Here is a 15,074-nt window from a genome sequence, read left to right as displayed (position 1 = left end):
CCGTACACATACTCCTACTGGCTTCCAATAAACGAAATGTAAGTGGCTGGTAATGGCTGTCTTGGATAACACTGAGCTATTCTAAAAATTTAGGGAGTGACTTTGCAGTATTGCAAGTCTCTAAAATATGTTTGGACTTTTTTGTGGGTCATGTTTTTTATTTCTTTTATTTTCATCTTTGGGTGGAGCTTCCAGTTTAGACATGATCTGTAAACTATTATATAATCTCTTATCTTTATCCCCACCCTCTCTCTTTCTCACTTTCTCTTCTTGCCTCTCTTTTTTTTCCCTCTTCCTCTCCCTTTTTATATCACCATGCTTTTCTTTCTCTCAAATTTTAGCAACAAATAACTCCCTCCTAATATAGAATAGAAATAAATCATCAACTTGTTACCAGATATTGATTTCTCTTGACTCAGTAAACTTTTAAATAGCAATCAATCTACTTCAACCATTTTATCAACTCTGATGGAATTTAAACTTAGAAATGTATAAAACCACATAACCACACAAGAAATATTTTTTAAATCAAGCACAGCCATTTTCTACATCCTAAGTCTAAATATATATAAGAAGATTAAAAAAACAGGTGCAGGCATGGCCATATGGTAAGAAGTTTGTTTCCCAACCACATGATTCCAGGTTAAGCTTCACTGTGTGGCACCAGCAGCCAAGTCTGTGAAATCCCAAGCTGTTTGAACCATCTTCAAGTCAATGTGCCCAGATTCTGTTCAACACTCTCTTGCACTTGTTCCCTTGCCTCATCAGTTCTGACAGTGTGAGGTCTCCCAGATCGTGGGAGATCACTTACTGCCCCTTCAAAATGATGAACTAAATTCCTAATTGTGTTTTCACTTGGGGCATCTCTCACTTAAAAGTGCCGATGATATGCTCTCTGGGTTTGAATAATTGACCCTTGATTTTGATAGAACAATTTCATCACTTTGGTGCATTGTGCAGTGCAATATTTTTCCATTATTAATTTCCAGGACCTAGTCTATAAAATCCTTAAAAAAAAAAAAAAGAGATCAAAAAATAAACGAATTATTAAAAATTGCAACCCTCTTAGTGACTTTTGGGCCACCTTGTATGTGTGTGTATATATATGTGTGTGTGTATGTCTTTGTGTCTGTATTTGTTCCCCATTTTGCACTTCAGCAAAAAGAGACCGATAGAATAAGTACCAGACTTTAAAAAATAGGTCCTGGGATCAATTCAGTCAACTAAAAATTATTCAAGGTGGTGCTCCGGCATGGCCACACTCTGAGATGACTGGAACAAGTAAGACGAGATATACCTATCATAAGACCTACCTGTGATTGAATCTGACACAACAGGTTCCCTTATCCCCCTCATATGTTAACCGCTAAACCTTCCGAATGGCATTGATACATCATCATCATCTTCTAATGTCCACTTATGCATCCTTGCATAAGTCAGCTGTAATTTGTTGAGGCAAATATTCTACAGCTGGCTACCTTTTCTGTTGCTAAACTTTGCCTGTTTCTGGGCAACATAATTTTTCCCATAGCTTCACATGTTTTCATGGAAAACTAGAAAAGGATATCATCTCTTAACAATGATGCTCATTTACAACCATTACATGATGTCAAAGGTACACACACACACACACACACATCTTTTCTCTTTTGCTTGTTTCAGTCATTAGACTGAAGTCATGCTGGGACCCTGCCTTGAAGAATTTTTAGTCAAATGAATCAACTCAGTCCTTTTTTGTTTTTAAGCCTGGTACTTATTGTATCAGGTTCTTTTTTTTCTTTTTTTTTTTTGGTGAACTAAGTTATGGGGATGTAAACACACCAACACTAGTTTGTCAAGTGGTCGTGGGAGATAATCAGACACACACACACACATATATATATATGTAGGTCAACCCAGATCTATAGTAGAAGACACTTGCCCCAAAGTACCACACAGTGAAATTGAAACTAGGACCACGTAGTTGGGAAGTAGACTTCTTAACTTCACAGAACCCTGTTCCTAGATATGTAGTTAATTTCTTCTTGAGTGTTTGCAGTAGTTAATTGGCTGAGTAAGTGTATTTCTAGTTAATTAGCTTAAGATTTCTCCTACGTGTTTGGTGAAGTGGAATTAAGTTTAGTATATTTTTGTGTTAGGTCTTTCTCTTTTAGTTTTTAGTTTCACCATTCAGAAACTTAAATATTTCTAAGACTTTAAAATTCAGATAACGTGTCTGTGCTTTGTTGCTACCTAAAAGTTTAGAATGTTTCAAAACAAACCCTTATGTCAAACAGAATTTCCCTACACTGATTGTGTTGGTATAGGCATGGCTGTGTGGTCAAGAAGTTAGTTTTCCAACCATGTAGCTTTGAGTTTAGTCTCACTGCATGGCATGTTGGGCGAATATTTCCTACTATCACCTTGTGAGTGGATCGGGTAGATGGAAACTGAAAAAAGCTCTTCATACACACACACGGATGGATGGATGCTGAGGTTAACATCATCATCATCATTTAACATCCGTTCATGCTGGTACAGGTTGGAAGGCTTGACAGGAACTGGTAAAGTCAGGGGCTGCACCAGGTTCCATAGTCTGTTTTGGCTTGATATCTACAGCTGGATGCCCTTCCTACTGTCAACCACTTTACAAAATGTACTGGGTGTTTTTTAAGTGGCACCTTGGTTTTGAGACCTCAATTCCGTTGAGAGCAGGTCTTCTTGAATACTGCAGTGCACCACATATCCCGGTCCTCTCTCATCTCCTTTGTAAGGCTCAGCTTTTTTGAGATCAGCCTTCAATACTTCCTCCTATGTCTTGTTGGGTTTCCTTCTTCCATGACTTCTTTATGCTGCTGTCCTCATCCATCCTCATCACATAATCAGACCAGTGCAGTATTTTCTTTTGCACACTGCATCTAATTCCTCTTATGCCCAGCCTCTCTCTCAATACACTAATACTCTGTTGCACATGCACACTGACATCACATGTCCAGCAGAGCATACCAGCTTCATTCCTCTCCAGCCTCCACATGTCCTCCACATTCAGGTATTTGATATACTTATATTTGTCTATATTGTTCAAATACATTCCACTGGCCATTGAATTATTTCTCTTAGCTCATTTTTAACCCTTTAGCATTTAAACTGGTCATATCCAGCCAAAATATCCTACTTGTTTTATGTATAAATTGGCCAGATTTGACCTATCACACCAGCCTTACAATATCATTCTAAAAATTAAGTTACCTCTTCAAAATATCAAAGCTACAAAATAATACATAAATAAGCATTACTTTTGACAGAATAATGTGATTGCTAAAGGGTTTAAATTAAGCAAATTACCTAGGGTATGTGTTCTACTTTATTTGTATATGCAACTGGAGATAAGATAGGACAGTTGTTGTGCTGATGATGACTATTGAGCCAGAAACACATGTCTATAACTGTCCTCTTATCTCCAGATAGGAAGCATGTCCCTTTCTTTAATGGCATATCATATCTGGAGAATACTTGAGTCTTAAGATTATCTCCCCTTCTTCTGGCTTTGTTCTGAGTTCAAATGCTGCCATGGTCAGCATTGCCTTTCATCCTTTCAGTATTGATAAATTAAGTACCAGCTGAACATTGGGGTCAATGTAATAGACTTACCCCCTCCCCTGAAGTAGGTGGCCTTGTGCCAAAATTTGAAATTATTATTATTATTATCATCATCATCATCATCATCATCATTATTCATTAAACTAATGGAATTTATGTGGTTAGTCAAACTGACCAAAAGTAGGCTAGAATATTTACCCATTTCTTCCTGGCATGGTTCCAGTTTAAACATCAATGAAATTAAAAGAGAAAAAAGTAAACACTCTCAGGTTTGCATCAGACTAACCCTAACCACTTCAGCTAGGTTGCTGTGCCAATCCTTTAGTTTCAGGCCACTTTACTTCTTCATCTCATTAGAAAATATTCTAAACTTTGATATATAATCCTACCATTTCCTACTTCCAATTTTTTTTTTTTTTTTCTTTCTATCTTTGGATTCTTTCCTCTTATCAACAAAATTTAAAGGAAACTGGTTAATGTTTGTGATATGATTACAATTTTTATTTCTATCACTACTTCCTAGTATTTTTGTCTGTTATTTTCTCATTCCCTTTTCCTTTTCTCTTTAACTCTTTCTATGCTTAAAATAAAATTATATTAACCTATGTAATGCAAAGGAAAACTTTAGTTGCCATTGTTGTCGTTATCATAATCCGTAATTTCACTTCTTCTCCTTGTCCTCTGCCTTCTCATCATTCTTATCCTCCTCGTCATCACCATCATCGTTGTCCTCTTCCCTCCACTTCCCTTCTTACTCCTCCTCCTCATCATCATCATCATTGATTTCATGTCCAGTTTTCCACAAAGATGGACTAAATGAAAAACACTACACTTAGCCTTCCTCCATGCCTTCATTCTGTATCAATGCATCCCAGTGTACACATGTAGACTTAAATATGTTGTTTCCATTTGTATGAATAGAAATTGTTATTCATTGGTATTAATATCATCACAGTTTTGTCAAAAGATAGGGTGAACGGAATGTCAGGATGTACATGTGTTTCCCAAATATGAATGAAATGTTATAGTCTCAGCCAGGGTTTGCTTGCTTCTATTCACCAGTGGCACCGTAAGTCTTCTACTATTTTGTATTGCTTTCAGTCTTCTGATACCAACCCACTTTAAATTGCTTTTTATTCTCTAATACAAACTTTAAAACCCCCATCAAAGTTTCACGTTAATTTATGTTCTAAACATCAACTTAATAATAACAAAGTCATCATCATCAGCATCATCATTTAGCATCCATTCTCCATGCTGGCATGGGTTAGACTATTTGACTGGAACTGATATCTGAAAAGCTGCTTCAGGCTCCAGTCTGTTTTGGCTTGAATTCTATAGCTGGATGCCCTTCTTAATGCCAACCACTCCACAGAGTGGCACTGAGTGCCTTTCACATGTCACCAGCACCGGCCATGACCATGATTTCACTTAGCTTGACATGTCTTCTGAAGCACAGCAAATCACCAAAGGTCTCAGTTACTTGACATTACCTTTCATACTAAATTTTTCATTATTCTCAAAATTCATTGAAACAAAGGCAGTGTATTTCAAGAGAAACATGACATGAAAAGGGTTAGAAAGAATGTATGATGAAGGCAAAAGTGGAATCGATTTTTAGTAGTGGTCATCGTATCATCATTGGTAACGCACAACAGTAGGAAGGTAAGTTGGTAGGTTGAAAGAATGAGCATACTTTTACTACTTTGAACAGTTGTATTTACATATGTACAATGAAGTAATTGAACTGAAGAACGAAGTTTTTCTCTGTGTGAAATAGAAATAATGTTTCAGTTAATTACATAATTATCCATAGTTGTTATAGGCAACACAAGTTAAAAAAAAAAAAAAAAAAAAGTGAGAACATCTATAATGAAAGTGAGTGACAGAGTTACCTGTAGTGTGGTCATTCTGTTTTGGAGTTCAGTATCCCAGCTTTTAATAACTTACCTTCAGCAAAACTAGTGAGTGAGAATTTTATACAACTTGGTTACATACCACCTGATATTGATTGGTTGAACCATGTTCACATCGACATTCATGCCTTTTGTGGTGATACAGTTAATTTCTTTTAGTTGGTCTTGCTATTTATAGAAACATAGTTAGGTCATGATTATAAATAAGGTATCTATGCAAGATAGTTTGAAACGAGGTAGAAGCCTTACAATAAATTTCGGAGGACCTTCAGTGTGAAATTTAAGGATAAATGGATTAAATTCTAATGAACCAAGAACTGAATACATTGGATTAGTTGTTTTGAAAAGAAAAGAGCTAATAAGAAGTGGGCAAAGAATTTTCTTTATCAATTAAAGAAAGTGATACTTCATATGACCTGTTCATGAATTGAGGTGATGCAGTGTGGTAGATTTTAATGAGTTAGACTTAGTCCCTTTGATACCAATCCACCTGGGGTCACACTTGGTTCTATGATATAAAGTTCCTGCTTTAAAGTTATCTAAATTAAAATCTTTCAAAATTTCATGTTAATTCATGTTCGAGATACCCGTTTAACACTGCTTAAGATATTTCACTAAATTTTTCATTATTTTAAAAATCAGTTGAAGCAAAAGCTGTGTATTTCAACAGAAATTTGTTAAGGTAACATTCTGGAAGTCTATTTGCTCTGCAAGTGATTCGATCTGAGACTGTGTTGAAGCATGGAAGACATTAGCCATTCAAAAACACACAAAAGACTTTTATTTGGAATCAAAATTTTCCAGTGACCAGATAGTAAATGTTTAAGCGAAACAGTCTTTGTGTGTTTTTGAATAGCTAATATATGTCTTCCATGCTGCAATAATTATGGTAATATGTATATTTACCACATCATATTTCAAGGAAAAAGGCTTGTACTCCCTTTTCATGACAGATTAAATATTCAGTGCTTGAGAATCAACTGGATATATAAAATATAAAAACAAAGACCTTTTACAATTAAGGCCCTATCTAATCTTACTCTTATGTACAGTGTATAAATATTTTGTCCTACTCACACACATACATGTAGCCATTACAGTCAACAGAATGAAACCCAATGAAATGAAAGGCAAATTTAATTTTAGCTTGAGATAATGAGGTTGGCCAAATAATTATCTAGAATAAAGGAGATTTGTCCAGAATTTAATGTAAATGATATTAGATATTGTTATCACCATTTCCAGAGAGTAAAAAATAAAAAAAAATTTTTTTAAAAACCCTTTATTTCTCTTTGTAACATTGAATCAAGATAGCACACCTCACTATGTCATACCTTTAGCAGAATATCTTAAGCTGATAATACTAAATTGTTTACAGATTATCTGTGAAACAAGTGAAACACTTACAGAGATAAAATAGCTTGTTTAAAAAACAAAAAAGAGAGAATAGATTATAGGTATTAATTTGTTGAAGCAATGGGAGGTGGGATCAAACAGCAAGCAATTAATATGTAGTTCTATTTGATTGACCTGGTGATCTGTTTTCTTTCACAAATTGTTGTTAAAAGTATCTGTATTAAAATCTTATCTATTAAGCATATTTAACTCTAACCTCAATAATGAAGATAGCCACTGAAAAATCATTAGGAATTTTTTTTTTTTTTCAAATGTGGCTGTGAGGTTAAGAAGCTTGCTTCGCAACAACGTGGTTTTAGGTTCAGTTCCATTGCATGACACCTCCAACAAGTGTTTTCTGCAATAGTCATGGGCTGATCAAAGCCTTGTAAGTAAATTTGGTAGGCAGAAATTGAAAGAAACCTGTCGTGTGTGTATGTGTTAATGTCTCCTTGTCTTGACATTGCATGGGGGTTGTACAGTGTCCTTCCTTCGTTTCCAATCTCAGTGATAAACATATCTGGCCATGGGGAAACAGGTGAGGGCTGACAAAAGGAATGGCCTCCAGCTATAGAAATCTGCCTCAACAATTTCCATCCAACCCATCTAAGGGTTAAAACGATAATGATGATGTAGTAACAGATAGATAATGAGCATCAAATTGAAACTGTATGACACCATTACCATGAATTTTTTCATTAGTTGAAGGTGTAACTAAAGGCATAAATGGTAACAAATAATAATCCTTTCGTTTATAAATCTGATGTCTTGTTTCTATTAAAGATATCTATGAGAGATGGCAGTAATATAATATACAAACATAGCTGAAGAAGCAATTAAAGTCCCTTATTAGTCTCTCATTTCTTTATTCATTTTTCCTCTCTATTGCCGGTCTCTTTTTCAACCTCTTTCTCTCTTCTCCCCCTCCTTCTGTCTCCCTTTTTCTTGTGGGTTCCCACAATAATTCAGTTTTATTCTTTTTGTCTGGAAGAATCCGTGATAAGAAGAAAATCGTCTTAAACAGCCCATGGTAAGTTTTTGAAATTTTCAGCTCAGTTGCTGGTGTCTTACTGTGCAACAACTGGCTGCATGTTCAAATTACTATGTTCAGTCAAAATTAATATGTTTAATTAATATATTCTACTTATTCTAGTTATTGCTTCTTGGTGCATTCATTGCATCCATGTTGCATGAAATTTATCTTTGTTTATTTATTTATTTTTTTGCCAAATTTTTATTTTCATTTTGCAGCAAGCAATATTCTGTTTATTTATTAACCCTTTTCAGCATTTTAAACAGGAAAAAATTCAACTCCCTTAAAAATGGGGCCCTTTTTGTTCAAACAGTTCCACAATTGTTGAATCATTTAGAAAGCTAATGTTTTATCATCATCTCGCCCTTTTATCACTTCTGAATTCATTACCCTGTTACCTAATACTAATAATTATTATTTAAGTTGCTAATGAGTTACCTTTGCTTACTTGTTAATGTTTTACCTAATTTTCTTAAGCTGTTCTTTATAGATTAAATGAATCAGTTGAGCTCAGCAATTTTGTGTTGTGCTTCCTGTGTATTACTTGTTACTCTGCTTGCCTCAGTCTACTTGGCTAACAACAGGTTCAATTATTACTTCATTATTGAAAATTAATTATCAGTAAGTAGTTGGAAAGACATGTCATCAAAATCAATGGCATCTACAAAATACAAATTCTCCTGGAAAATAAAGGAAACAATTTCTTCCATCTGTGTTAGGAGCAGGCATAACTGTGTGGTTAAAAAACTTGTTTCCAACCACAGGATTTCAAGTTCTGTCCTCCTGCGTAATACTTTGGGAAATGTTTTCTATTATAGTCGTGAATAAATCAAAGCTTTGTGAGTGGATTTGGCAGACAGAAACTGAAACAAACCCATCATATATGTGCCTCTGTGTGTGTTTGCGCATGCATACTTCTGTCTCCGTCTCTTGACGTGGTGCAATAGTGTAAACGAACATCTTCATCATACAAATGATGTTGTTTATTTCCAGTTTTCCATGAAAACATGTCTTGCCATGAGGAAATATCTTGTTGGAAACAAGTGAAGTTTGGTGACAGGAAGGGCATCTGACCATAGAAACTGTTCTTTAACAAATTCCATTTGACCCATGCAAATATAGAAATGAGGACATTTTTTAAAAAAATTATGATGAAAACAATAATGCTAAAAGACAGACAAAAACAAATACATAATTTGTTGTTTCTTTGTTATTTATCTAACTCCAACTCAGGACATCTTAGAATAGCTGAACTTACGCCTTATTGGCTCAGCAATTCATGTTCTGTTAGTTTTATTTTTGTGTATGTGACCAAAACACTTAATTTTTTTAATAGCCAACTCCTCTTAACTCCAAGTAAATATCACATATGGTGGTCTAACTTTCTAGTGTGTGTCTGGGCAACAGCAGGAGCACTATGAAATTGATCAGTGGTTTATTGTTTTTGCAGTGCTGCAAAATTACCTGAAATGATCTGGTCTTCTATTATCTAGGGCTAGGATTGCCTCTCAGTCTATTTAATAGCACAGAAATCAAGAGAGAAACATCAGCCTAGGGTGAGATGTGTGTGTGTGCATGTGCACATGCACGCGAAGATTCACAGTAAGGCAAAGTTCATATCACGGTTGTGAAAAGTTCTCCATGTGTGTGTGTTTTAATAAATAGATAAAACAATTGAGAAGAAAGAGATAAACAATACCAGTTAGAAACTTTACTTCATGCTGTCAACTTTGAACTGAAGTATTGTAACTACATGTTTAAATGAATAATACAAAATAGGTTAAAGAATTAAGCTAAAAACTTTATAACAGCCATTAAATACTCTGGCTGTAAAAACATGCAATTTATTTGTCAAAACATTTACAACATACCAATGGAAATATTTCACAACATATCAATGGAAACATTTTAAAATAAATAAACTTACATGTTTGGGAAATTCTAGAAGGAAAATAAATGTCAGAAATATATTTCAATTTCGTTTTTAATTTAATGCTGCTGATGATGACTTAGATAATAGAATTTTAAATATACAGTTGTATATTTCAAGGCAGCTGTTAATTAAATCAGGTGATAGCGGGTTAGTTTCAAGTTTTGTAAAAATACAGCTCTAGATATGATACTAGATTGTGACAAGTAACTAACCCAACCCTGCTATATCTCCTCTACCATCACAGCTGTGTGAACTGAAGCATACAGAGCTAAGGGACCAGCCCAAAGTCATAAAAAAATACCTGCAACAACAATGAACTTTTAAACCAAAAGTGGATAGACCACCTAACATCTAGCTCTGTGTTATTGATTTCTCCGAGGAATCTTTGTGTGTGTGTGTGCGTGTGTATAATGTAAAAGAATAAGGATTTGGAATCTGGGCAGGTACATTTTGAGTACTCTGATATAATCCAGATGTGGCTAACCACATTGAATGATAGGGAACATTCAGAATCATTTAAGATAACAATTAAACTCAACTCTATTTGGTACTTCATTACATTTCATACAGCATACTGGATATATAATCAAGACATTATGAAGGAAAATGGGAAATTATACATCTCCAAAATATATTCATTAAAGTAGTATTTTCATCTAATTCCAATGCGTCTTGTATTTCTGCTGGATAAGTGTTCTAGTGTCCTTTAATGTGGCAGTTATGTGCATTTAGTTTATTTAAATTAAATCAGTTGCAGTACATATTTGTCCACAGGGTGACATTCTTAGGCAGCTTTATTCAAGGTATTATATATAATGTGTGTGTGTGCATTTGTGTCCCTTTGTTGTCTTGACATTGCGTGTAGTTGTAAGATGCTTGTTGCTGTCATACATGTTTGGCCATTGGTAACTATTAGCATGCTTGAAAACAAGTGAGGGTTAGAAACAGGAAAGACATCCAGCTACAGAAAATCTGCATCAGTAAACACCATCTGACCCATGCCAGCATGCAAAAGTGGATGTTAAAATTATGGTAATGACAATGATGATAATGATACATACATACATGATATATGCATCTATATATATATATATATATATATATATATATATATATATATATATATATATATAGTCCCACTGTGTGGCACCTTGGGCAAGTGTCTTCTACTATAGCCTCAGGCCAAACAAAACCTTCAGTGGATTTTGTAGGCAGAAACTAAAAGAAGCCCATTGTGTGTGTGTGTATGTGTCTTTGTATCAGTGTTTGTCCCCTACCACTCACTGCTTGACAAATGGTGTTGGGGTATTTACATAACTTAGTTGTTCAGCAATAGAGACCAACAGAATAAGTACCAAGCTTAAAAACAAAAGAAAAAAGTTCTGGTGTTGATTCATTTGACAAAAAAGTGAAGACAGTGCCCCAGCATGGGGTTACAGTCTGATGACTGAAACAAGAAAAAGATACAAGATATATATGTATATGTGATTGGGTTTTTTTTTCCCCATTTACTAAACCCACTTCGAAGGTTTTGGTTGGCCTGGTGCTACCATAGAAGACACTGACCCCAAGATACCATGCAGTGGGACTGAACCCAGGGCCATGTAGTTGGGAAGTGGACTGCTTAACAATGCAGCTAGGCTTGTGCCTTGAATGAAAAAGAAAGGCGTCTGCAAGCCAGTCGATAAGACTGTAATTGGAAATAATCCCATGGCTACAACCACTTAATATGATTTATTGTTAAGAAAAACCAGTTTGTGTTTTATTATAAAAGTTATCCCTTGCGTTTTCTAGTCATTTATTACAGACAAGAAAACAAATATTTTCTCTGTTTATAGCAGAGATTTTACTCTGGCCGACTGCCTGGCATTAGTGATGTATGATTGGCTTAACCATGAAACTGTTTAATTACCTGCAGGTGGGTCTTATCTCAAATGAGAAAATGACTGAATTAATAGATAAGATAAATGGAAAATAACCATTATATATTGGCTAACTTCTATTATCTTGACTTTTACATCAAAGTAGATGTTGACACTGTATTTATACTCCATTGCTGTGTCATTGTTGAGTTTTTTGTAGCACGCAGGGCGAAATGCTTAGTGGCACTTCGTCTGTCTGCACATTCTGAGTTCAAATTCTACCGAGGTCGACTTTGCCTTTCATCCTTTCAGGGTCGATAAATTAAGTACCAGTTGAGTACTGGGGTCAATGTAATTTATCCCCTCTCCAAATTTCAGGCCTTGTGCCTGAGGTCAGCTTTGCCTTTCATCCTTTCAGGGTTGATAAAATAGTCCCAGTTGAACACTGGAGTCAGTGTAATTGACTTATCCTTTCCCCACAATGGTTGGCAATCATCATCATCATCACTATTATTATTATAACAACAAAAGTTATTTTACTAAATTCTTCGTTATTTTCAAAATTAACAAAGACAAAGACAATAATGCTTCACAGAAATATGGTAACAGTGTTGATTAGTTTGTAAAGTCTGATATATTAAGTACAGTTGTAAAATTAAATCAAATCCCTCTAAAATCCCATTTCATCTTAAATAGGGAAAGGACATATATAATGTCTTATGTGCTCTTAATAGATAGGATGGTCACAAACGGAATGCTTTTGATCATAGGTCTGCTTGATCAGGGTTGCTCTGGGGCTAAGCTACATAAATGTTTCAGTCATTGAGGGGACTCTAGTCAATTGACCTGCACTAGTCAAATCTCTTTTATAATCTTCAGAAAAGGGCCTCATGCTTTAACCCTTTTAATACCAATCTGTCTGAAACTGTCTCTGGTCCTATTATAACAAACTTCCTGTTTTAAGGTGATCTAAATTAAACCCTTCCATTAAAATTTCATGCTAATTTATATCCCAAATACCAGTTTAATAACAGTTTCAAATTTTAGCAGAGGATCAGCAATTTTTTAAGAGGATGGTGAAGTCAAATTCCATCAATGCCAGTACTCGCCTGGTACTTATTTTATCAACCCCAAAAGGATGAAAGGTGAATTTGATCTCAGCAGTATTCAAACTCAGAACACAAAGACAGAGGAAATGCCATTAAGCAATTTACTCAGCATGCTAACAGTTCTGCCAGCTTGATGCCTTATACCAACATAGTTATGATAAAGTTATTTTCTAAATTCTTCATTATTTAAAAAATCAATTGAATCAAAGGCAGTGTTTCAAAAGTGAAGTGCTAAATCTTTTGATCATTATGTCCCACCTTGCAATGGTCATATTTAGACATGTAAATTGAATGGGTTAGTTAGAATGTTTCCCCGGTGTGATCATGGCTGTTCAACAATAATTAACATTTTAAACATTTTTAAAATTAATCAACCAGACATATTTAGTTCAAACCTTTTTCTTCGCATGAATGTAATCTTTTTTTGTTTTTTAATTATTTAATTGACTTATTATTTGGTTGAGTGAAATGTATCACTCTTTTACATAAAACAATGGATTTTTAAAATATATGAAAAGACTACTTTCCAATCATCTAAATTATACTGAAATGCTGTTACTCTCATTAGTGAATGATTTAGAAAACACCATTAAACTAGATCTTTCCAGAAGTTATAAAATACAAGATTAAATGGAAGAAAAAAAAAGTATTTGATTTATGCCTTTGAATTGTTGTGTAAAATGAAGCTACACTGAAAATCTGTATTTTTGTTCATGTTATTTTTAGAAGAGAATATTTCTTTATTAATACCAAATTTACTACAAAATGTTATTGCATTGCTAACAGTGTTAATGCTCTTTTTTTTTTACTGATGATTTTAAAGTTCATTTTGTTTTTCAATTTTTTTTTTTTCCATTGATAATTTTCATTCTTTAACTCTGAATTTTATTTTAAATGTTTTGGCATATTGTAATTTTTTTTTTTCCGCATTTAATATTGATTAAATTTTAATGTATACCTGGTGCTATCTATTTTCTTTAACCCCTTTGATACCAACCTACCTCAGATAGCTTTAGTTCTATTTTACAAACATTCTGTTTTAAAGTGATCAAAATCAAAACCTGTTAAAATTTCATGTTAATTTATATTCCAACACTATGCCATATACCCATGGGCATATGGCATAGCTTGAGGTATTTTCCTCTGGTTCTTTTACATTCTGAGATCAACTTTGCCTTTCATCCCTCCAGAGTTGGTATAAAATAAAATACTAGTCAAATAATGGGGTAGATGGCATCGACTAATTAAATTGATGGTCTGGGGCTTATTCATCAACCTCAAAATTAGGAAAGTGAACTTGCAAATTCATTGGAGCATCAGAGAAAATGCTTTATGGTGTGACTCTGACCATATTCTATGTTAAAATTCTAACGAGGTCAACTTTCCTTTTCCTCCCTCCGGGATTGCCAAGATATGGTACTAGTCTAGTACAGGGACCAATGGTATCAACTAATTAAATTGATAGTCTTGTGCTTAACTTTTACTTTTGGTAGGATTTGAACTCAGATCACAGAGAACTGGACCAAATAACTCAAGACCTTCCTTCCAACACTCTAATGACTCCACTAAATCACCATTCTATAATTTGATAGAATAATTTAATAGACATTCTTATAATAACATGTCAAAGTGTTCTATAAAACATCAAATGAAGACTGAATTTCTGACATATTTAACTGAATGACTGCTTCTTAACTTTTACAGGAGTTCTTCACAAGGTGTCTTAGACATCAACAAGTTGAATATAAATTCGACTGCGGCGGCACCACCAAGTCCAATACCGTCCCCTATACCAAAACCTGCTTCACCTGTGCCATCAAAACCTGTTACACCACCACCACCACCACCACCACCTCCACCTGCGCTGCCTGCTTCTTCTGGTTCTGGACCATCATCTGTGAGTAACATCTAAAAAATATTTTTGTGGAAGAGATTTTTTTAGCTTTGTTTCTTATGTCAGACATCTACTAAGTTTCCATCTGCTGAATTCTATTCACACAGAATTGGTTGACCCAAAGCAAAAATATGAGACACTTGCTCAAGGTATCACCTGGTGGGATTGAACCTAGAACCATGTAGTTGAAAAGTGAACTTGTTAGTCACACTACCATACCTGTACCTATGTAAATATATTTAGTATGGGTTACATTTTCGTGACACATAGTTCTTCAACACAGATGATGTCTATTTAAAAGATTATTTATATATATATATATATATATATGTGTGTTATAATTGAATATAAAT

At 34.5% G+C, this 15,074-nt stretch overlaps 1 protein-coding gene across 4 annotated transcripts in view; it reads left to right on the top strand.

Annotated features, from left to right (window-relative positions):
• LOC115214533 (PDZ and LIM domain protein Zasp) overlaps nucleotides 1-15,074 on the top strand; it is a 154,126-nt gene that overhangs the window by 56,068 nt on the left and 82,984 nt on the right. For 3 of the 4 annotated variants that reach the window (XM_029783734.2, XM_029783737.2, XM_036504907.1), the window contains exons 3-4: nucleotides 7,882-7,920; nucleotides 14,532-14,724. In XM_029783734.2, coding sequence (XP_029639594.1) covers nucleotides 7,882-7,920; nucleotides 14,532-14,724 — 232 coding nt within the window. The remainder of the gene's footprint in view (nucleotides 1-7,881; nucleotides 7,921-14,531; nucleotides 14,725-15,074) is intronic. The other variant, XM_029783736.2, reaches the window with a different exon arrangement.

The sequence above is a fragment of the Octopus sinensis genome, linkage group LG7 (genome assembly GCF_006345805.1).
Source record: "Octopus sinensis linkage group LG7, ASM634580v1, whole genome shotgun sequence".
Taxonomy (NCBI): Eukaryota; Metazoa; Mollusca; class Cephalopoda; order Octopoda; family Octopodidae; genus Octopus; species Octopus sinensis.
This window is presented reverse-complemented; position numbering and strand designations above follow the sequence as displayed.